Source organism: Salmo trutta, chromosome 4 (genome assembly GCF_901001165.1).
Source record: "Salmo trutta chromosome 4, fSalTru1.1, whole genome shotgun sequence".
Taxonomy (NCBI): Eukaryota; Metazoa; Chordata; class Actinopteri; order Salmoniformes; family Salmonidae; genus Salmo; species Salmo trutta.
In genome coordinates this window covers 40,444,471-40,467,127 of record NC_042960.1, presented here as the reverse complement: position 1 = coordinate 40,467,127, position 22,657 = coordinate 40,444,471, and the positions used below count along the sequence as shown (strand labels likewise).

Here is a 22,657-nt window from a genome sequence, read left to right as displayed (position 1 = left end):
CCCAAGAAGACTTAAGGCTGTTATCACTGCCAAAGGTGATTCAAAAAAGTACTGAGTAAAAGGTCTGAATGCTTATGTAAATGTCATATTTCAGGGTTTATTTTTTTATAAATTAGAAAAAATGTCTAAACCTGCATTTGCTTCGTCATTATGTGTAGATTGATGAGGGAAAAAAACAATTTACTACATTTTAGAATAAGGCTGTAAAGTAACAACATTTGGAAAAAGTCAAGGGGTCTGAATACTTTCCGAATGCACTTCATAATATATCCTGTTATGGCTAGGGGGCGGTATTTTCACGGCCGGATAAAAAACGTACCCGATTTAATCTGATTATTACTCCTGCCCAGAAACTAGAATATGCATATAATTATTAGCTTTGGATAGAAAACACTCCAAAGTTTCTAAAACTGTTTGAATGGTGTCTGTGAGTATAAATATATATTTTACGGACAGTATATTTTACATTAGTTCACTTTTGTTTTTAGTCCCAGCCTTCAGCTACCCTCAACTCCTACCATATATCTTTGAAGACCATCCAATTTTGATTTCTAGCTGCCATATATTTTTCCACTGTGCTGTGATGTTTCACAAAAGTTCTGAACATTTCTATTCTCATAGTTTCTACAGAGTATAAATTAAAGATACACATTTTTGCTAAGAGTATTATTATATTATTGATCGATTGACTATGACTTTTGAAATAACCCAGCAGTGTATTTTTCAGAGTTAGCTCCAAGTAAATGTTGCAATTTGTCAGCCTTTCCTGAACCTGAGACCAAAAACAGGCTACATATGGGATGTACTAAAATAAGTGACCTAATGATTATGTCTCCTCACAGCAAAATCTGCAGAGCTGGGATGGTTGTATCCCCCATATATTATATATAACTTTCTATTGGTTGCAAGAATTTTGTATAATAATTCAAATTGAAAAAAGTTTTGAATCCAGGGTCGTTTTGTGTATCAGTTCATAAACCATGTGCTATGGAATCGGTACATCGAAAATCTCCTCCCAACTTTTTTGTAACCTGTATGACGCGGCTGTACATTTTTGGTCCTTAAATGAAACTGGTATACTTTTTATTTATGAGTTTTCTATAGCCAATTTTGGTGTGAAATAATTCCACCAGTCCTATTTATAATATCATTTACAAAGATTATACAGTTTTTATGCATTTCTTCCAAATATAATGCATTTTATCAATCAGTATATTTGAGTTTAACCATAATATTTGTTATAATATTTGTTCTGTCTTTTCTCATAGATTAAACTAAAATTGCAACCAGCTTTCTATGGCTTGTTTTAAAAATAATGATAATTTGGAGAGGATTTGATTTTCAAATCACCGAAAGTGAGAGGTTGTAATCTGTATGAAGGGAAAAGGGCCATTCTTGAACACAGGGTGAGCCATTCTTACTAATCTGCTAGAGAACCAGTTCAGATTTAACTTCTTTGGGCTAGGTGGGACATTTGCGTCCCACCCTAGTCAACAGCCAGTGTAAGGGAATACCCCCCTGATTTGGACAAAATAACATGGCAACATATTGGCATAGTACGAATCATACACACGATTGCAAAAACCACCCAAAGCGGCCAATCATATGGCAATTTTCTGATGGCAATTGCCAATTGTAACACCCCAAATTTCCTTTAGATGGCGAGCGCGCTCCACCTTGGATTTTCATACAGCAAATGATACCCAATTCTTACCCAAGTCTCAGATTTTGATAAAATGGGTTTTTTTTTGAAAACTTAGCACCTTGTAAAAAAGTGGTTTCTGGACCGTTTTTTGAATTTTTTTCGATTGTTATGTCAATTACACATGTATAAGAGCTGTATGAACATGCTTCTGACGTTTTTTATTGATGTCGTTTTTTGGGTTGCTTTTGCTTGTGCACAAGGCATATGTTTTGTGCATTTTGAATATGATTTCATAGGAAAAAAGTGACATTTTTTTTCATTTTTTTTGCAAAATGACATATCAAATGCTTTTTTTTGTCACTTGTGGAAGTATTGCATGTGCCAAATTACAGCAAATATTCAAAAGATAGCTAGAGCTCTCCGCAGTGAATTTTCATATTGCAAATATAACACAATTCAAGTCCCAAGAGTAAAATTTTGAAAAAATGACATATTTTTTGAAAAATTTTCAATTCTTAAAAAGTGGTTTCTGGACCGTTTTTCGATTTTTTTTTGATTTTTATGTCAATTACACATGTATAAGAGCTGTATGGACATACTTTTGACATATTTTATTGACATAATTTTTTGGGTTGTTTTTGCTTGTGCATAAGGCATATGTTTTGTGCATTTGGAATATGATTTCATAGGAAGTCAAAAGTGACATATTTGCTTGTGCATAAGGCATATGATTTGTGCATTTGGCATATGATTTCATAGGAAGTCAAAAGTGACATATTTATATTTTTTGCCAAATGCCATTAGAAATGTGCAAATGAAATGTCCAATTCTTTTTTTGTCAATTATACATGTATGAAAGTATTGAATGTGCCAAATCAGTATGTTTGTCCGTTTGCCATGTACGATCATAGGAAGTCGGTTTCCAAACCCAAAAGTCAGTGAACCATGGTCCAAATGGCATTTATATTGCCCAAATGATATATATCCCTATGTTGAGCCATCAATCAACGCAGATGGTCTACTTGTCATGTATGATGAGGGAGAAGTGGGACTCTGTTGCTTTTAACATTTTTAATGAATTTGACATGCTCAGAATGCATAATTGACTGGCCCGATGATCTCGGGATGGCCGTGCAGTGACTGTGGTTCCTCTCCATCGCTCGTTGTGTTGATTTCATCATGTCAACTTTGGTGATATTTTTTGCTGTTGAATCATATTGCAAATGCGCGTTACATTTGCAATATTGCGCGTTACGTTTGCAATATGATTCAATGGGCATTTAGCATCACAAATTTAGGCATGCTCAAAAATACTGCAGAAATGCATTATTGACTGGCTCGATGAACTCGGGATGGCCGGGCAGTGACTGTGGTTCCTCTCCATTGCTCGTCACCCAGCAGTCAGCGTCCATCAGTCAATTAGATGTCATTTTGACACCAAACTGATAGCATCTGACACCAAATCCACTGTTTCCAACTCGTATAGAAGCCAACTATCACATATGTCAGAGAAGGCCCATAATTCACAGTGCTTTCAATTTTAACCATAAAAAAACCTAAAACACATAGTTACGTTATAGCTGCGGGTCCAGCTCTGACATTATGTGTAGGCCTATGTGAGGCGACCCCGAATCCCAAGTTTCGGCTCGATAGGTCATTCGGTGCCCGAGCAATGGCCTTAATTGGTGCTGAAAATCCACTTTTTCAGGGCGTTACTACAGGGTCCCTGAATGAGCTATCGGACAGAGACATTGGGGTCCGTCTCTATGGGCCGAGGCGGTTTCAATGCACCTAGTCTTGCGACTCTGGGACATTTCTACATGTCGCCATGTCCGTGATATTCAAAATGAATTGAAAATATTGCAAATGTACGAGGCGGTTTCTCGGTCAGAGAACCTTCTAGAGCCCCATAAATCACCGTGCACTATCGACTTGAGCTCTAGAACAGTTTTCTAAAATTTCGGAGCTCTAGGTCTGACGGTTCTTGAATCGTTTGAACGAAAGTAACTATTGAAGGCGGTATAAGACTCTAAGCCCCACACTATGTCCCTATGGCCAAATTGTGTGTGTGTGTTTTTGTTTTTTTTGCAAAAAGAATAGACACACGTTGTCTTTGGGGTAGGCATATACAGAATCCTCAATATGAAGTCTCTACCTAAAGAATTGGCTGGATGACATAGGGTTGAGTTGCGTGATTTTCACTATGTGCAGGTTATATGACAATAGCTCTTGGCTGTTTTTAACCACTTCCGGTTGTCACAGGAAGCTCTTACTCAACACACGTTGTCTTTGGGTTAGACATAAACAGAATCCTGAATATGAAGTCTCTACCTTAAGAATTGACTGAATAACAGATGGTTGAGTTGCGTGATTTTCACTATATGCAGGTTGACCATATGACAATAGCTCTTGGCTGTTTTTAACAACTTCCGGTTGTCACAGGAAGCTCTTACTTCACACACGTTGTCTTTGGGGTAGACATAAACAGAATCCTGAATATGAAGTCTCTACCTTAAGAATTGACTGAATGACAGATGGTTGAGATGCGTGATTTTCACTATCTGCAGGTTGCTTATATGACAATAGCTCTAGGGTGATTTTAACATTTTCCGGTTGCTCCAGGAACCTTAGAATCGACACAGGTAGACCTCACAGTAGCCTGATGGATTGTTATAGAATACAGGTTCATAAGGCATTCATAACCCACATAGACTTCAGGTTGAATTTAGGAGAATTGTCAATGTATTCCTATGGGGAGAGAAGTCATTGCACACAGTTTGATCTAAACACCTTCTTTTCACTGTGAAGGGTTAATGCCACAGGGTCAAGGTTAGGCTTGCACAGATCGGGAGGACCTCAGGAACGCTCCTGAGGTTGAATTGTGCTTCTAACCCTAATGGTTCTCTCACTGTCACCCATAAGCACTTGACATATTGGTGCAGGCCTCATTTTGGGCCTAGTTTTCTCACGGTCGCTGTGCTCATACCGAGCAAGCTACGGTCAAGCGGGGCGTCTCATTGAACTCGTCTCAGCCTAGAGATAATGGTAATGCCATTGCAGGCTCTTTGTGTCTTTAAGCACCGCACTGTGTCACTCCGTCCTCTCTGTGTGTGTGTTTGAGAGAGCTTTTCTTTGACATCTGATGGGATAAATGACTGATTTACAGTTCATGAGGGTTGCCTAGTCACACATATGAAGTTGTGGAAAGATCTGACCTTTTTAACCCTTCAAAACAGCCCCTATGACACCATTATAAGGCATTTCTGGTTGACACAGGAATCTGAACGTTAGGCTCTTATAGAATATTGAGTTTTAAGTGTTTCTGTTAAGAACTGACTTATTTACAGAGGGTTGAACAAGTGTGTGTTGTTTCAGAAAATCACAGAAAATCACAGAAATCTCGCAGAGCTCCGAAACCTGCCTTAACTTCTTACATCTACACGTTCCGCTAGCGGAACGTTAGGACAACAATGCAGAGTTTGAAGCACAAAATGAACTATTACAACTATTTTAACTTTCATAAAATCACAAGTGCAATACTCCAAATTAAAGCTATACCTCTTGGTAATCTATCCCCAGTGTCATATTTAAAAAAAAAAATTCTGCGAAAGCAAACCATGCATTATCGCTCAGTTAGCAAACATTTAGTACAGTTACTAACGAGGAATTATTAGTCGCAAAAGTCACAAATACCAATGAAATTCGTGAATTACCTTTGAAAATCTTCTTCTTTGGCAATACAGAAGGTCATGACGAAACAATAAATGGTTGTTTTGTTCGATAAAATCTATTTTTATAAGCTAAAACGAAACATTTTGTAAACGGCTTCTGTCATGAATTCGGTGTCCTTCAACTTTTGGAGGTAACTTCTCAGTCTAACGTTGTGTTTATGTAGTCATGGTTGGCTTCAGAGCAATACTATGTTTGTTAGTAGCACAGCCAAACTTGCTTGTTCTTTCCCGGGACCTATTGACCGATAGGTACTCATTTGAACACACCAACCTCCGACCTCATTGCGCACCAATGATATGGCCATTGCTTCATTGATTGACTGTATTTCGGCCCAATGACCACTGATCGTCTTGAAATCTAGCTTGGGAGATAGCCAATGAGCTGAGGTAAACGGCGATGTGGGACGATTCTAACCAGGTAGATGATCCTACGTCTAAAACTCACGCGTAAAGACAAGACCATTCGCCATTGAAATTTCAACTGGAGTAGCCACGCTATTTACGCACAGGACTTTCGCTTGTTAGTATTGCTTTTACCGGAGTTATGGCAGCCAAATCAGGGAAATCGAAGGCGAAATTGAATTATAGAGATGTTAGAGAGATTATTGAAGAAATAGATCGGGAAAGTGATAGTGAATTGTATAATTTTGATTCGGATAGTTCTCACTCTATAGATTCTAAAACTGAGGACATGTTTATTCATGGGGAAGACGCAATATTAGACGCGTAAGTACCGTTATATTATTATATAAGATATTATTTATTTGAGTTTTATAAAAATAAAAAAAAAAAAAAATTCTAATTGGAAATGCAATTGAGAGTTGTTCCCTGCTCCTATATAGAATCTGTGTCTGTGTGTCTGTATATGTTAGCAATTTTATTGTATACATTGTACATTGTATATTATCAAAACAATATTTTAGAAATGCTATTTTATTGAATGGTTCTGTGTGTGTTATTATTTCACAGTGATAGCGACTCTGACTGGGAGCCCCCGGTGCCAAGATGCCCATCCCCCACTGAAGCTGGTCCTTCCAGGAGGACCCCTGCTGTCTCTGGCACCACACCCGCCCGGCCATCTAGAGGTGTGAAGTCCGGGACAAAGAGGCGGAAGAGGGGAGGTGTGGAACCTGCTGGCAGAGAGGAGGAGGGGTGCTGGCACTCTGTGGAAGAGGGGGATGTGGCCCCACCTCCTCCATTGTTCAGACCAAAAAGGCCACCAGGACCTCAGCTAGACATGACCTCCAAGTACAGCCCCATGCAACTCTTCCAGCTTTTTTTTACCACCTCTGTTGTTGATTCCCTGATCTTCAATACTAACAAGTATGGTGCTAAGAAGCAGGATGGCAAGAAAGAGGCATGGAAGCCCATTTCCGTGGCACAGATGTTCAGCTATTTTTCCATAGTAATTTACATGGGTATTGTAAAGCTGAAGACCCTCAAAGACTACTGGAAAACTGCACCCCTTTATAACCTGCCTTTCCCCACCACTGTCATTTCCTGTAAAAGGTTCCTGAACATCTCACAGGCTCTTCACATCAGTGACCCTCAAGTTGATGAGGAGAACGAGAAGAAGCGAGGCACAGCAGGGTTTGATAGGCTCTGCAAGATCAAACCTCTCTACCACAGTGTGGTTGAGGCCTGCAAGACCTATTTTCAGCCCGCCCAGAACCTGTCCATCGACGAGAGGATGGTAGCCTCAAAGGCCAGAATTGGACTAAAACAGTACATGCGTAACAAGCCGACCAAGTGGGGTTACAAGCTGTTTGTTTTAGCCGATTCTGCGTGTGCATACACGTGCAATTTTTTTGTCTATGAGGGGAAGAGCACTTGTGCGACCGGTAAGGGGCTTAGCTACGACTCTGTCATGGAGTTGCTAGATTTTCAGCTCCTGGGGAAGGGCTACAAATTGTTTGTGGACAATTTTTATACAAGCCCTACCCTATTTGCTGACCTCAGGAAGCTGGAGGTGTGGGCCTGTGGCACCATCCGGTCCAATCGAGTGGGCTTCCCCAAGACAAAGGTAAATGACATGCCTAAGCGGGCTGATCGGGGTGCCATGAGATGGATTCGCCAGGATGGACTACTTTTTGTAAAGTGGATGGACACCAGAGAGGTGGTCATGTGCTCCAGTATCCACAAGGCCTTCAGTGGTGATCACGTCGTCCGTCGCGTGAAGGGCGCTACTGGGGCATGGACCACCAAGAATGTCCCCATTCCTGCAGCAATAAAAGACTATAACAAGAGCATGGGGGGTGTAGACCTATCAGACGCACTGATAGGCTACTACAATGTCCTCCATAAAACAAAAAAGTGGTATAAGACATTGTTCTACCATTTTATTGATATTGCTGTAGTGAACTCATTCATACTCCACAGGGAAATGGCAAAGAGCTGTGGGCAGTCCCTCATCTCACAGCTGGCTTTTAGAGAGCTGCTCATCAGCGAGCTTGCTAGCTACAGCAAGTCCACTGAAGCAGCTTCTGTCCCCTCTGGCTCTGTACCTCCTGCTCCTGCAACTGGTGGACTTCACATGCTGAAGTTTATAATTGCAGGCAGGGATGTGCCTCAGGGCAAGAAGGGCTCAGTAGGGAGGCTTCGTTGTGCTCTCTGCCATAAGAAGTCCCCTGTGACCTGTGTGACTTGCGCGGTGACCCTGTGTTTCACACCTGAAAGAGACTGCTATGGGCTTTGGCATCAGCAGCAGGGTATTGTGTAGAGGATTGAGGTCTGCACAACATAAGGCTGTATACTCAAACTGTAAATAGTTCATGTTATTTGTAATGTTTCTAAAATGTAAAAAAAAAAAAAAAAAAATATTTTTTTTCCAATAAAATAAAAAAAAAAGGTTTCTGGTGTGTTAGAATTGATTTTTTGGTAATTTGAATATAGTCATTTGCAACAGTGTATCACTGTACCAATTCGGCCACTTGGGTACATTCGGGAAACTTGTGAGGGACACCTGGGTGACCTCATGCTCAAAGTCATGTTCCTCGCTCATTCCTGAAGGTATCCGTCTAAAACTTTGGAAATAATTTGTTGCCCACTTCTGTTATAATTTCAAATTATCTCCAGCATCATATCTCAATGTTTGTCTGATTGTTTGTTCATTTCAATGAACCCACAACTACAAAAGAACAGAAAACGTATGCTTATTTCCTTCTCTTTTCTTCTACCAAATCTATTGTGTTATATTCTCCTACATTAATTTTACATTTCCAAAAACGTCAGAGTGTTTCCTTTCAAATGATACCAAGAATATGCATAACCTTGCTTCTGGGCCGGAGCTACAGGCAGTTAGATTTGGATATGTCTTCAGGCGGAAATTAAGACAAGGGGGGGGGGTAGCCATAACAGGTTAACGGACTCATCTGAACACGCTGCAACTGGATATGTAACTTTTTTGAAAAAAAAACCTCTTGTTGTTGAATATCACCAATGTGTCATTGTACATTTTCTCTGAAATGAACATTGGTAAATGCATGGTTCCTTTTCTCCTGACACCGTAGGCTCATGTAGTTTGATGTGAAGTGGTCAAATCAGCACTCTATTTTCCTCTTTGACTTTCAATCCCAGAAAAATAGCCTTAACTCGAAAAGCGTCGAGGCCTCGACTCCATCCTGTTCGGGGCCAACTGCCCATTATGCCAAACCCACGCAGACCGAGTTTCGTCTTCGAATTATCTTCCGTTTAGGAGAAAAAGCCGTGTCGCGATTGGTGATATATGTTACATTTGCAATATGATTCCATACGCCCTCTCGTGGAATAATCCGGGACTGCAAGGAAATGACCAAAATGTGAAAATTTAATTAAACGGAAACCGAAGGTCCGAGAGACTCCGTTCGATGACTTCCTGGAAGATCCGGCCCCCGTGAGCGGCCCGACGCCGTCCGCGGATTTATCGGACGTGGTCGGACGTCTAGTAAGGGAGGGTACATTTGCAACATGGACTTTCTCACTAACCATACGGATGGCGCACGCGACGTCCCTTCATGTATGGAATCGCGTGGCGCGAAATACAAATACCTCAAAAATGCTATAACTTCAATTTCTCAAACATATGACTATTTTACACCATTTTAAAGACAAGACTCTCGTTAATGTAACCACATTGTCCGATTTCAAAAAGGCTTTACAGCAAAAGCAAAACATTAGATTATGTCAGGAGAGTACCCTGCCAAAAATAATCACACAGCCATTTTCAAAGCAAGCATATATGTCACAAAAACCAAAACCACAGCTAAATGCAGCACTAACCTTTGATGATCTTCATCAGATGACACTCCTAGGACATTATGTTATACAATACATGCATGTTTTGTTCAATCAAGTTCATATTTATATCAAAAACCAGCTTTTTACATTAGCATGTGATGTTCAGAACTAGCATACCCACCACAAACTTCCGGTGAATTTACTAAATTACTCATGATAAATGTTGACAAAATACATAACAATTATTTTAAGAATTAGAGATACAGAACTCCTTTATGCAAACGCTATGTCAGATTTTAAAATAGCTTTTCGGCGAAAGCACATTTTGCAATATTCTGAGTACATAGCTCGGCCATCACAGGCTAGCTAATTTGACACCCACCAAGTTTGGGGCTCACTAAACTCAGAATTACTATTAGAAAAATTGGATTACCTTTGCTGTTCTTTGTCAGAATGCACTCCCAGGACTTCTACTTCAACAACAAATGTTGTTTTGGTTCCAAATAATCCATAGTTATATCCAAATACCTCCGTTTTGTTCGTGCGCTCAGGTCACTATCCGAAGGGTAATGCGCGAGTGCATTTTGTGACAAAACATTTCAAAATATTCCATTACTGTACTTCGAAGCATGTCATACGCTGTTTAAAATCAATTTTTATGCTATTTTTCTCGTAAAATAGCGATAATATTCCAACCGGGCAACGTTGTATTCATTCAAAGACTGAAAGAAAAAAAATTGAGAAGTCTCGTGAACGCGCATCTCAGTCTCACTGTCCCCAGGCTGACCACTCAGAAACAGAGCTGCTGTACTTTGCCCAGAGACAGCAGACACCCCATTCCACTTTCTGGCAGCTTTAGAGAGCCAATGGAAGCCTTTGAAAGTGTCACGTTACAGCACAGATGCTGTGTTTTCGATAGAGATGCAACAGAAGGAGAACAAATTGTCAGACAGGGCACTTCCTGTATGGAATCTTCTCAGGTTTTGGCCTGCCATATGAGTTCTGTTATACTCACAGACACCATTCAAACAGTTTTAGAAACTTTAGAGTGTTTTCTATCCAAATCTACTAATTATATGCATATTCTCATTTCTGGGCAAGAGTAGTAACCAGTTTAAATCGGGTACGTTTTTTTATCCGGCCGTGAAAATATTGCCCCCTAGCCCCAACAGGTTTTAAGTATAGTTTTTGTTTGACTGAAGCCTTTATTGAGAGGTCCAATGCTTTAATATTTAATATTACTATTATATAATTAGGGCAGTTTAATTTGTCTGGCTTGCCATTCCAAGTAATGTGGAATATTCTTTCTCAATTAAAAAAACAAAAGTTGTTTGGTGCAGCAAGGGCCATAAGTAAACAGGTAAACTGGGATATGACTAAATAATTGTAGTGCAATGCGTACTAGTGGCAGAGAAGTCAGGTGCAGGAGAGCGAAAACTGATTTACAACAGTGACGTTTAATATCCATAAACCACCGTCAACAGAACAATACAACAATGGGTCAAACAAAACCTGATACATACCAGCATACCGTGCATAAGCACTACAAGAAACAATTACCGACAAGGACATGAGGGGGAACACCCAGAATCCTCTGTTGGTCACATGTTTGTCTTCATTTTTTTCCTTGATTTTGCTCCCTTTTCCCAGCATAAGGCGCTAGTCGATTCAGGCGCAGCTGGGAACTTTATGGATCGCGGACTCGCCCTTAAGTTAGGAATTCCGCTGGTACCGATAGATTCCCCTTTTCCAGTGCACTCCTTAGATAGCCGGCCATTAGGGTCAGGGCTGGTCAGGGAGGCCACGGTGCCACTGGACATGGTAACGCAGGGGAATCATAAGGAACAAATTAGTTTCTTTCTTATCGATTCACCTGCGTTTACGGTGGTACTGGGGGTGCCCTCGCTAGCCAGTAACAATCCCAGGATTTTGTGGAAACAGGGGATTCTCCAGGGTTGGTCAGAGGATTGTTCAGGTAGGTGTCTGGGTGTTTCCATTGGTGCCACGTCGGTGGAGAGTCCAGACCAGGTTTCCACTGTGCGTATTCCCCCTGAGTATGCCGATTTGGCTCTTGCCTTCTGTAAGAAGGTGACTAAATTACCACCTCATCGACAGGGGGATTGTGCGATAGACCTCCAGGGTAACGCTGAGCTTCCCAAGAGTCACGTGTACCCATTGTCCCAGGAGGAGACGTTGGCTATGGAGACATATGTCACGGAATCTCTGGGGCAGGGGTACATTCGGCCCTCCATTTCACCTGTCTCCTCGAGTTTCTTTTTCGTGAAGAAAAAGGGGGGAGGTCTGCGTCCGTGCATTGATTATAGAGGTATAAATTCCATTACAGTGGAGTTCAGTTAACCGCTGCCTGTCATTGCTACGGTGGTGGAATCATTTTACGGAGCGCATTTTTTCACGAAACTGGATCTCAGGAGCGCATATAATCTGGTGCGTATTCGGAAGGGAGACGAGTGGAAAACCGCATTTAGTACCACATCGGGCCACTATGAGTACCTCGTTATGCCGTATGGGTTGAAGAATGCTCCAGCCGTCTTTCAATCTTTTGTGGATGAGATTCCCAGAGACCTGCACAGGCAGGGCGGGATTGTGTATATCGACGATATCTTGATTTACTCCTCTACACACGCTGAGCATGTGTCTCTAGTGCGCAAGGTGCTTGGTAGACTGCTGGAGCATGATCTATACGTCAAGGCTGAGAAGTGTGAGTTCTTGAAACGAGCCGTCTCCTTCCTGGGTTATCGCATTTCCACCTCAGGGATGGTGATGTAGTGTGACCGTGTTAATGCCATGCATAATTGGCCGACTCCAACCACGATGAAGGAAGTGCAGTGTTTTTTGGGTTTTGCCAATTACTACCGGAGGTTTATCCAGGGTTTTGGCCAGGTGGCGGCTCCCATTACCTCACTACTGAAGGGGGGGCCGGTGCGTTTGCGGTGGTTGACAGAGGCGGACAGAGCCTTTAACCTTTTTGGGATAGGGGGTGGTGAATGGTGTCTGTGAGTATAACAGAACTCCTATGGCAGGCAAAAACCTGACAAGGTTTCAAGCAGGAAGTACCCTGTCTGACAAGGAGTCGTGCGTCTTGCATCTGTTTTTTGAAAAGTAAGGATCTTAGCTGTAACGTGACAATTCCCAGGCCTCCGATAGGCTCTCAGAACCCGGGAAATAACTGAAGGTTAACGAGGCAGGCTCAGGCTGAAACACATTATCGGCTTTGGCAAGTGGCGGCTCAGAGGACCTTTGAATGAGGCGCGTGCACGATTCGCTCCTGAGGATACATTTTATTCGGCTGTTTAGGCTCAATGCATATTCCGGTCGGAATATTATCACTTTTCTACGAGGTAAATGGCATAAAAATTGGTTTTAAACAGCGGTTGACATGCTTCGAAGTACGGTAATGGAATATTTAGACATTTTTTGTCACGCCAATGCGCCATGCGCGACACCGTGATGAAGCATTCTGATAGTGTCTAGAACTCACGAACAAAACGTCGCTGTTTGGATATAACGATGGATTATTTGGGACCAAACCAACATTTGTTATTGAAGTAGAAGTCCTGGCAGTGTATTCTGACGAAGAACAAGCAAGGTAAGAACATTTTTCTTATAGGAAATGTGATTTTGGTGGAGGCTGACCTGGGTGTGTGTCTAAATAGCTAGCCCTGTGATGCCGGGCTATGTACTTAGATTATTGCAAAATGTGCTTCATCCGAAAAGCTATTTTAAAATCGGACATATCGAGTGCATAGAGGAGTAATGTATCTATAATTCTTAAAATAATTGTTATGCTTTTTGTGAACGTTTATCGTGAGTAATTTAGCAAACTGTTAGTAAATTCCCCGGAAGTTTGCGGGGGTTATGCTTTTTCTGAACGTCACATGCTAATGTAAAAAGCTGTTTTTTGATATAAATATGAACTTGATTGAACAGACATGCATGTATTGTATAACACAATGTCCTAGGTGTGTCATCTGATGAAGATCATAAAAGGTTAGTGCTGCATTTAGCTGTGGTTTGGGTTTATGTGACATGATATGCTAGCTTGAAAAATGGGTGTCTGATTATTTCTGGCTGGGCACTCTGCTGACATAATCTAATGTTTTGCTTTCGTTGTAAAGCCTTTTTGAAATCGGACAGTGGGGTTAGATTAACGAGATTCTTGTCTTTAAATAGCTGTAAAATAGTCATATGTTTGAGAAATTGAAGTAATAGTATTTCTAACGATTCAAAAATCGTGCCACTGGATTTCAGTGGCTGATACGTAGGTGGTTCGTCCCACATGCGCCAGAGAGGTTAACCAGTTGAAGGCGCTGTTCACTGAAGCGCCCGTGTTGACGCACCCGGACCCCTCTTTGCCGTTCATAGTGGAGGTGGACGCATCCGAGGCTGGGGTGGGTGCTATCACAGCACTTGGGTACGCCACCGAAACTCCGCCCCTGCGCTTTCTTTTCAAGGAAGCTCAGTCCGGCGGAGCGGAACTATGATGTGGGGGACCATGAGTTGTTAGCTGTGGTTAAGGCTCTGACAGTGTGGAGACACTGGCTTGAGGGGGCTAGACACCCTTTTCTCATCTGGACTGACCACCGGAACCTGGAGTATATCCGGGCAGCCCGGAGACGCGTCAGGCACGGTGGGCCATGTTCTTCACCCGATTTCAGTTCAGCATTTCGTATAGACCAGGTTCCATGAACACCAAGGCCGACGCGCTGTCCCGCCTCTATGACACCGAGGATCGGCCCATCGATCCTACTCCCATCCTTCCAGCCTCTAAGCTGGTAGCACCAGTGGTATGGGAGGTGGACGCGGACATTGAGCAGGCGTTACAGGTGGAGCCTGCACCTTCAAACTGTCCTACAGGCCGTAAGTACGCTTGGTGTCCGTGATCAATTGATTTGATGGGCTCATACACTACCCTCGTCGGGTCATCCTGGGGTGGCAAGGACAGTGCGATGCCTTAGGGGGAAGTACTGGTGGCCCACCTTGGCTAAGGATGTGAGGTTTTATGTCTCTTCCTGTTCGGTATGCGCCCAGAGCAAGGCTCCTAGGCACCTTCCTAGAGGAAAGTTACAACCCCTCCCCGTTCCACAAAGGCTGTGGTCTCACCTGTCGGTGGACTTCCTTACCGATCTTCCCCCGTCTCAGGGGAATACCATGGTTCTGGTAGTGTTGGATCGGTTCTCTAAGTCCTGCCGTCTTCTCCCGCTGCCCGGTCTCCCTACGGCCCTGCAGATTGCGGAGGCCCTATTCACCCATGTCTTCTGGCATTACGGGGTGCCGGAAGACATCGTCTCTGATCGGGGTCCCCAGTTCACATCCCGTGTATGGAGGGCGTTTATGGAGTGTCTGGGGGTCTCGGTCAGCTTGACCTCCGGTTATCACCCCGAGAGCAATGGGCAGGTGGAGAGAGTGAACCAGGACGTGGGTAAGTTTTTGCGGTCGTATTGCCAGGACCGGCCAGGTGAGTGGTCTAGATACATACCATGGGCTGAGTTGGCGCAAAACTCACTCCGCCACTCATCCACTAACATGTCGGCATTTTAGTGTGTGTTAGGCTACCAGCCGGTCCTGGCACCATGGAATCAGAGTCAGACCGAGGCTCCTGCAGTGGAGTATTGGGTACAGCGCTCCAAGGAAACCTGGAGGGCCATCCAGGAATCCCTGAAGCAAGCAGGAGGACGGCAGAAGAGGAGCGCTGACCGCCACCGCAGTGAAGCCCCCGTATTCGCACCAGGGGACAGGGTATGGCTTTCGACCCGAAACCTACCCCTCCGCTTGCCCTGCCGGAAGCTGGGTCCGCAGCGTGTAGGGCCCTTCAAAGTCCTGAGGAGAATAAACAAGGTGTGTTATAGATTAAAACTCCCTTCTTATTATCGTATTAACCCCTCGTTTCATGTGTCTCTCCTCAGGCCGGTGGTAGCTGGTCCCCTACAAGAAGGTGAGGTGCCGGAGGTCCCTCCGCCCACTCTAGACATCGTGGGGTCCCCGTCATATACAGTACGTACCATTCTGGACTCGAGATGCCGGGTGAGCAGTCTGCAGTACCTCGTGGACTGGGAGGGGTATGGTCCGGAGGAGAGGTGCTGGGTGCCGGTGGGGGACATACTGGATCCATCACTGTTAGAGGATTTCCATCGCCCTGCGCCTCGCCCTCCGGGTCGACCCCGAGGCTGGTGTTGGCGCGCTGCGGGAGCCGCGCGTCAGGGGGGGAAAGGTATTGTCACGACTCCTACCGAGGGTGGCTCTTCTCCCTGTTCGGGTGGCGCTCGGCGGTCGTCGTCACCGGCCTACTAGCTGCTGCCACCGATCCCCTTTTCCTTTTTCTGTTGGTTATGTCTTTATTAGTTGCACCTGTGTTCATTAGGTAATTAGTGGTGTTATTTAAGCCCGCCTCCCCACCTGTTCTGTGTGCGGGCTTGTTACGTTCAGTTTCACTGTGTTTGTGTAGTGGATCGTGTTTTGGACTTTGGGTTTTGTTACGCCCTGTTGTTTTGGGCATATTCTCTTTTGTGGTACTTATTAAAGAAGTATTGTACCAAACATTTTTCTGCCTCCTGCGCCTGACTCCACACCCACGACGTCCATGCATTACACAAATATGTTTACATCCTTATTAGTGAGCATTTCTCCTTTGTCAAGATAATCCATCCACCTGACAGGTGTGGCATTTCAAGAAGTTGATTAAACAGCATGATCATTACACAGGTGCACCTTGTGCTGGGGACAATTAAAGGCCACTCTAAAATGTGCAGTTTTGTCACACAACACAATGCCACCACAGCTGTTGGCAGAGAATTGAATGTTAATTTCTCTACCATAAGCCGCCTCCAACGTCATTTTAGAGAATTTGGCAGTACGTCTAACCGGCCAATCAACTGCAGACCACGCCAGCCCAGGACCTCCACATCGGGCTTCTTCACCTGTGGGATCGCACGAGGGGGTGTTGAGGAGTATCTCTGTCTGTAATAAAGCCCTTTTGGGGGAAAAACTAATTCTGATTTGGTGGGCCTGGCTCCCAAGTGGTTGGGCATACCTACATGGCCGTGCCCATTCCGAGTCATGTGAAATCCATAGATTAGGGCCTAATGAATTTATTTAAATTGACTGATTTCTTTATATGAACTGTAAAATCTTTGAAAATGTTGCATGTTACATTTATATTTTTGTTCAATATAAACAGTATTTTGCGACCCAAGTCCTTTTCCCATACCACTTCGTCTAAAGGTGTAGAATGAGTTTCCTGTTTAGCCAGGTAAAGACTGAGAGTAAAGACTGAGAGTATTTTGTTATTATCTGCTAAGCCATTACAATTATAACTAGCTATACCATATTCCACCACTTACCATAATGAGATACAAGTTTTGATTATACTTACCATAATATATTTTTGTAAATGTACCATGATCATTGAATGTCCATGTAGCTGTACCATGATATTTGCACTGTTAAACATACTGTTGCTGTGACTAAGTAAACCTCTAATTGTTCTCCATTATTCCACCCGCTAAAACCTCCCCCCATCCCAACTTGGGTTGTTGTCCCAGTGTCTGGCTGACCATCCCTGAACAAATGAATCCTAGGGCCTTTAAGAGATAGGGGCCCATAATTTAAAAAGAGCACATGGTGCCACCTCCAGTTCAGAATCAGATCCACAGCAAAAAATAAATTAGAACACCTTCGCGTCGGTTGTACTCTAGTTATTAAAAAAAAATCATTTTGCATATCTTAATTTATTCCCACATTTGACTAATAATATGCATAATAATATAAGCACTTCTACGAAGGATTGTTACCTATAACAAGGACTGGCAGAAGGAATTCTACATTTGTGTCAACAGATGTGGGATGCATACACTCACTCACCCCACCCCTCCAAAACAAATACCTCTGCCCCTCTCTCCCCTTTCACCCATAGATCGATTTCCCAGGGTAGAGAATCTGAACACTCCTTTTTGTGTGGAATGGCAAACAGAGAGGGTTTTCTGGTCCCAACGGAATCCTTCACAAACACTGATCTGATAAAACAAATTTTGTCCACGGCACTCCTCATCTGCCGGTAACAATAAATGTGCAAATATCTTCAAGTATTCTCAGGTTTACAAACCCTGCGGTAAATATAGAACAGTGGCGACATATCCATTTCCCTCAAGGACTGTGGGAATATCATTGGCTGCTATTTTCCTGACTAACAAATGTCATGGAAGAAAAATCACAAGCTGCGCCAGGGCCCTTAGCACTTTTTAGGGGGTGACATTGCCAAATGTAGCTAGTGGATGTTTATTTATTTATTTTCTTATCCTGCATAACATTATTCATGAATATTAATATTGCCTCATGGTGTGAACTTTTTGCAATACTAAATGGGCTGGAATAGTCCATGAGATAACACAGAGGAATATCATAGACGCTAATGTGAGAAGGGAGTTGAGAGCTTCCAATGGAGTGAATTGGAACAGCCAAGCAGATTAATCATTGATAAAACCCCTCTCCGACTAATTTGAAGGAAACTGCATGCCAGCTTCCATTCTAAACAGACGGAAATGTTGACTCCAGATCAGGTATCAACAGCAGGCCAATCTAAAGTTCCCGGCAACTTTTCCCAACAGTTTACAGAAATTTGACACATCTGAGGAGTTTTTCTGAGAGCTGTCTATACTCACAAACTCCCAGAAATGAGAGCCAGGGAGAGACAACGGAGAGAAGCCTGCAGGCTGACCTATGGAGCCTTTAACCCTGAGAAGTAGAGCTGGTTTTGGACCAGAATGGGCAAACCTTAGGTCAGAAAGGATTAATTAGCTTTTTAAAAGCTTCACAGCAAATGTCAAGGTAGTCTGGGGCTGCAGACCACAGAGGTCAACGCAATATCTTAGTAGAGGGGGTGAGAGCTGATCGTCCTCTAGTATCTACTGCTGGTCTGCCATCAGAGCCATCAGTCACAAACAGCACATCACTCAATGCAAACTGAGAGCAGACCACTCCATTTCAACTTGCCCCCCCCCCCCCCCCCAACCACACACACACACACACACACACAAACACACTGTACAACTAACCTTGTGGGTACACATAATTCAGTCCCATTCAAAATCCTCTTTTCCCTAACCCCTAACCCTTACCCTAACTCTAACATTAACCCTAAACCTAATTCAAAATCCTAACACAAATTCTAACCATAACCCTAAACCCCCTAGAAATAGAATTTGATCTTGTGGGGACTAACATAATGTCCCCAGCTGGTCAAATGTTGGCTTGTTTGCTTTTCTTGTGGGGACTTCTGGTCCCTACCAATATAGTTAAATATGTCCACACACACACACTCACACACAATTAGGTAATTCTCTTTATACTGTAGATGTACAGCAAACAAGCACTCTGAAAGTGATGGCCATGACGAAGCACATTCCACTTACGCAATGTTACTCTTTAGCATTTCAGAAATGAATAGAACATAGTAATTTATTGACAAGGGGGTGTATTCAGATGCCACTAGTGTAGGCAAACATATTATCTTCCTTCTAAGTTCTAACACCTGTTATGAATCTACTCAAATAACGACAGAAACTGTGGACTGCATCAAGTCCTCTATATGACACTTTTAGGATATCAAGCCCACAAGCAATACAGAAGCTCTAATGATAGCATCTGTGTACTGACATACCAGAGGAGAGGAAATAGGTAAAAGAAAAATACAATTAAGGTAACCTCTGGAGTTAATATTCACACCTATTGGCCGAAAATAGCTCTGTTCTCTCTGCTCCCTGTTGACCTTGCTATTCGCTGAGGACGACCCGCTCTGCAGTGGCACACCGCTAATGACTCAGAAAATACAACCACACGCAACCGCTCCACTGGAGGCCCCAGAATGGCCACCAATAACATTCTTTGTGCAGTATTTAATAAGCAGGTCCGGCATTTAGAATGCAGGCCTCATCAAATCTATCAATTAACCCCCTAGAGTCGATGTCTGCGCCCCCGTGGAAATCTAAATAGCATAATAAAAAAATCCCTATAAAGCCTGTCAGTTTAATATACTGTTAAAATAGAAAGACTCAAAACACCATCATTGTGTAGTAAAACCATGAAAAAGGGTGCCCCTAAGGTGAAATCTAGCATTTGGAGTATGTTTAAATGTTATGCAAATGATACACTGAATGTATTTTAAAACAGAATAAAAGTACTCTGAAACACCCAAAGTGGTTCTTCAATCTGAATAATTGTGTTTAAGAAAGTGTTGTGAAAACACTTTTTGGTGTTTCAGTACATGTAAAATGCATGCATCAAAACACAATATTTTGATTAACATTTTAAAGAAGACACTGGGAATTGAATACTTTTCCTAGTGTAGACTTTGGCATGAATTAAAGGCTACAACTGCCAGGCCCATTGTGAGATTATAAATTATTTTACAATCAAAATGTTTTGGCCTATGTAAGTTATAGCAGAGGTGACATGAGGTAAAGTGTAAAGTGGGCCTTCATTCCTGTTATTCATGTGAGAAATTGGATGTGAACTCAGATCTCCTGCTTGTCAAACAACTGCCTTAAGCCTTCCGCATGCTTCAGTTCTTTTGTTCGGCTAGGCGAATCGAATGAGTGCGCTCTCATACTACTTTCAAAGACCTTCGCTGGAATAACTAGAAAAAAAGCTGCAATAGCACTGATGGTCCATCTTGAGACGCCGTAGTCAGTATAGAAAATAGTCCGAAATAATCTACGATAACTCAAGAAATCTGTCATAAATCTTGCCGTTTTTGTCGACGAGATGTTTGTATCACAATTTTACTTCTAACTAAGATGTTTCGTGCAGTACTACTCAAGTGAAAACATTTGCATAAAAATTGTTTGTCTCTTGTTGAATGACATCAAACACTTCATTAAAGAATTCCTACTTTGGCTTGCCTCCAAAAAAAATGTCAATATCATGTGCACAATCAGTCGAAAAAACTCTTGCTAAAGACCAAAATAAACAGAAACATCACAAAATGTCATCATAATATATTCACGAACTGCCTGTAGTCCACTCAGCCAGTCTTCAGGACTAAACTGCTGTGCTGAACCACAGTTGTTACACTGAACACATGTGGTCTGATTCAGACTTGAGATAAGTAGATGTAACATGGAATTAATAAAACATGGATTTAAGCTAAATAAGTCCTTTTTAAATCACCTTATCTGAAGTCTGAATAGGGCTTAGGGAGAACATTTTTGTGTGAAATTCTAATTTTATTTTTTCGATGCTTTGTTTAGACAGATTAGAAACAGGAGGAGACAGAGGAGTGAAAGTTGGATTCGGATTCTTCATGAACTCAGACAGGTGAGAGCACACCAAACGCTCAAACTCTCCCAACAATCCAAGAAAGTATGTCAAGGAAAACATGAGTACAAAATGTTACCACATTGAAGAAGGAAACAGAAAAGAAATTCACTTAATAAAAACATTTGTTTTTGTATCAAATAGATCAAAAACATGATTTCCAGGTGTTTGATGCCATTACATTTGCTCCGTTCGACCCATTATTATGAGCTATTCTCCCCTCGGGAGACTCAGCAGGTCTGCTTTTTAGTTACAGGATCAGTGTCCCCCCCGCGGGACGGTTGAGCTAACGTAGACTATTGTGATTAGCATGAGGTTGTAAGTAACAAAAACATTTCCAGGGACATCGACAAATCTGATATGGGGAGAAAGCTTAAATTCTAATCTAACTGCACTGTCCAATTTACAGTAGAAAAATACCATGCTATTGTTTGAGGAGAGTGCATAGTTCTGAACTTGAAAATGTGTTAATAAACCAATTAGGCACATTTGGGCAGTCTTCATACAACATTTTGAACAGAAATGCAATGGTTCATTGGATCAGTGTAATACTTTGCACATACACTGCTGCCATCTAGTGGCCAAAATCTAAATTGAGCCTATATTCCTAAGATTGGCCTTTCTCTTGCATTTCAAAGATAATGGAACAGATCTAATGTGTTATTCTCCTACATTAATTTTCAAATGGTATCAAGGAAATGCATATCCTTGCTTCAGGTCCTGAGCTACAGGCAGTTCGATTTGGGTATGTCATTTTAGGCAGAAATTGAAAAAACGAGTCCGATCCTTAAGTAAGAGGTTTTTAATACTGCTGGAAAGCCTACTAATTTAATGAGCTTTATATATAGTTTGACGTATGCCCCATATGTTATATGCTTCATTTAATAGCCACAATAGCCTACTCTAGCTTTGGCCTACTACACCACAAATTATTGCATCCAACTTTGGACATTTATATTTTTATATTGTTGTTATATTTGCTAAGCTTAATCAAGTATGTATTTTGCATATCACTCTTAATATGTTTTATAGTTGTATATTCATATTGAAATGTATTAATATCATAGCATTTGATTACCTAATTATGTATTCATGTACTATCATTTATAGCTTGTTATTATTTGCTATTTATTTGGCTCCCTGCAGAAAAACATAAAACTATGATACCCACTGGCTGACCAATCCTGACCAAAGCCAATCAAGACAAGAATTACAGACTAATACCAACTCAGCTGTCAACTTTCAATCATATCATCTAACTCAACTATACTGTTATTCAATTAATCTGAACAACCTTCCATGCCATGCACCATCATCTGAATAAAAAGACTCAGGTCAGAAACATTAGCATAATGGATGACTTGTGGATCTCATTGTGCCATGGGCTGGTTTTCTACACATTTTGTTTAAGTGCTACTGCTAACATTAGCAGTCATAGGCTCTATTTCAAATCAAAGTTTATTAGTCGCGTACACAAATTAGCAGATGGTAGAGCAGGTGGGGTGTTATGCTTGTGTTTCTTGTTCCAGCAGTGCAGTAAATGTCAAACAGTACAATACTAATAGACAAAAAATAATAAGAAACAAGAAATTAAGAAATATCAGAACAAGCAATGTCAGAGTCTGGAATATATACAGTGGGGAGAACAAGTATTTGATACACTGCTGATTTTGCAGGTTTTCCTACTTACAAAGCATGTAGAGGTCTGTAATTTTTATCATAGGTACACTTCAACTGT

General features: G+C 42.0%; 1 protein-coding gene across 1 annotated transcript; it reads left to right on the top strand.

The window, feature by feature from the left end:
* The first annotated feature begins 6,613 nt into the window (after positions 1-6,613).
* Positions 6,614-8,095, top strand: LOC115193022 (piggyBac transposable element-derived protein 4-like). Its single transcript, XM_029752019.1, has one exon. The coding sequence runs from the start codon at positions 6,614-6,616 to the stop codon at positions 8,093-8,095; it is 1,482 nt and encodes a 493-aa protein (XP_029607879.1).
* The last annotated feature ends 14,562 nt before the right edge of the window (positions 8,096-22,657 follow it).

Coding starts and splice junctions, on each gene's coding strand:
- LOC115193022 (XM_029752019.1), top strand. CDS start 6,614: ATGACCTCCAAGTACAGCCCCATGCAACTCTTCCAGCTTTTTTTTACC.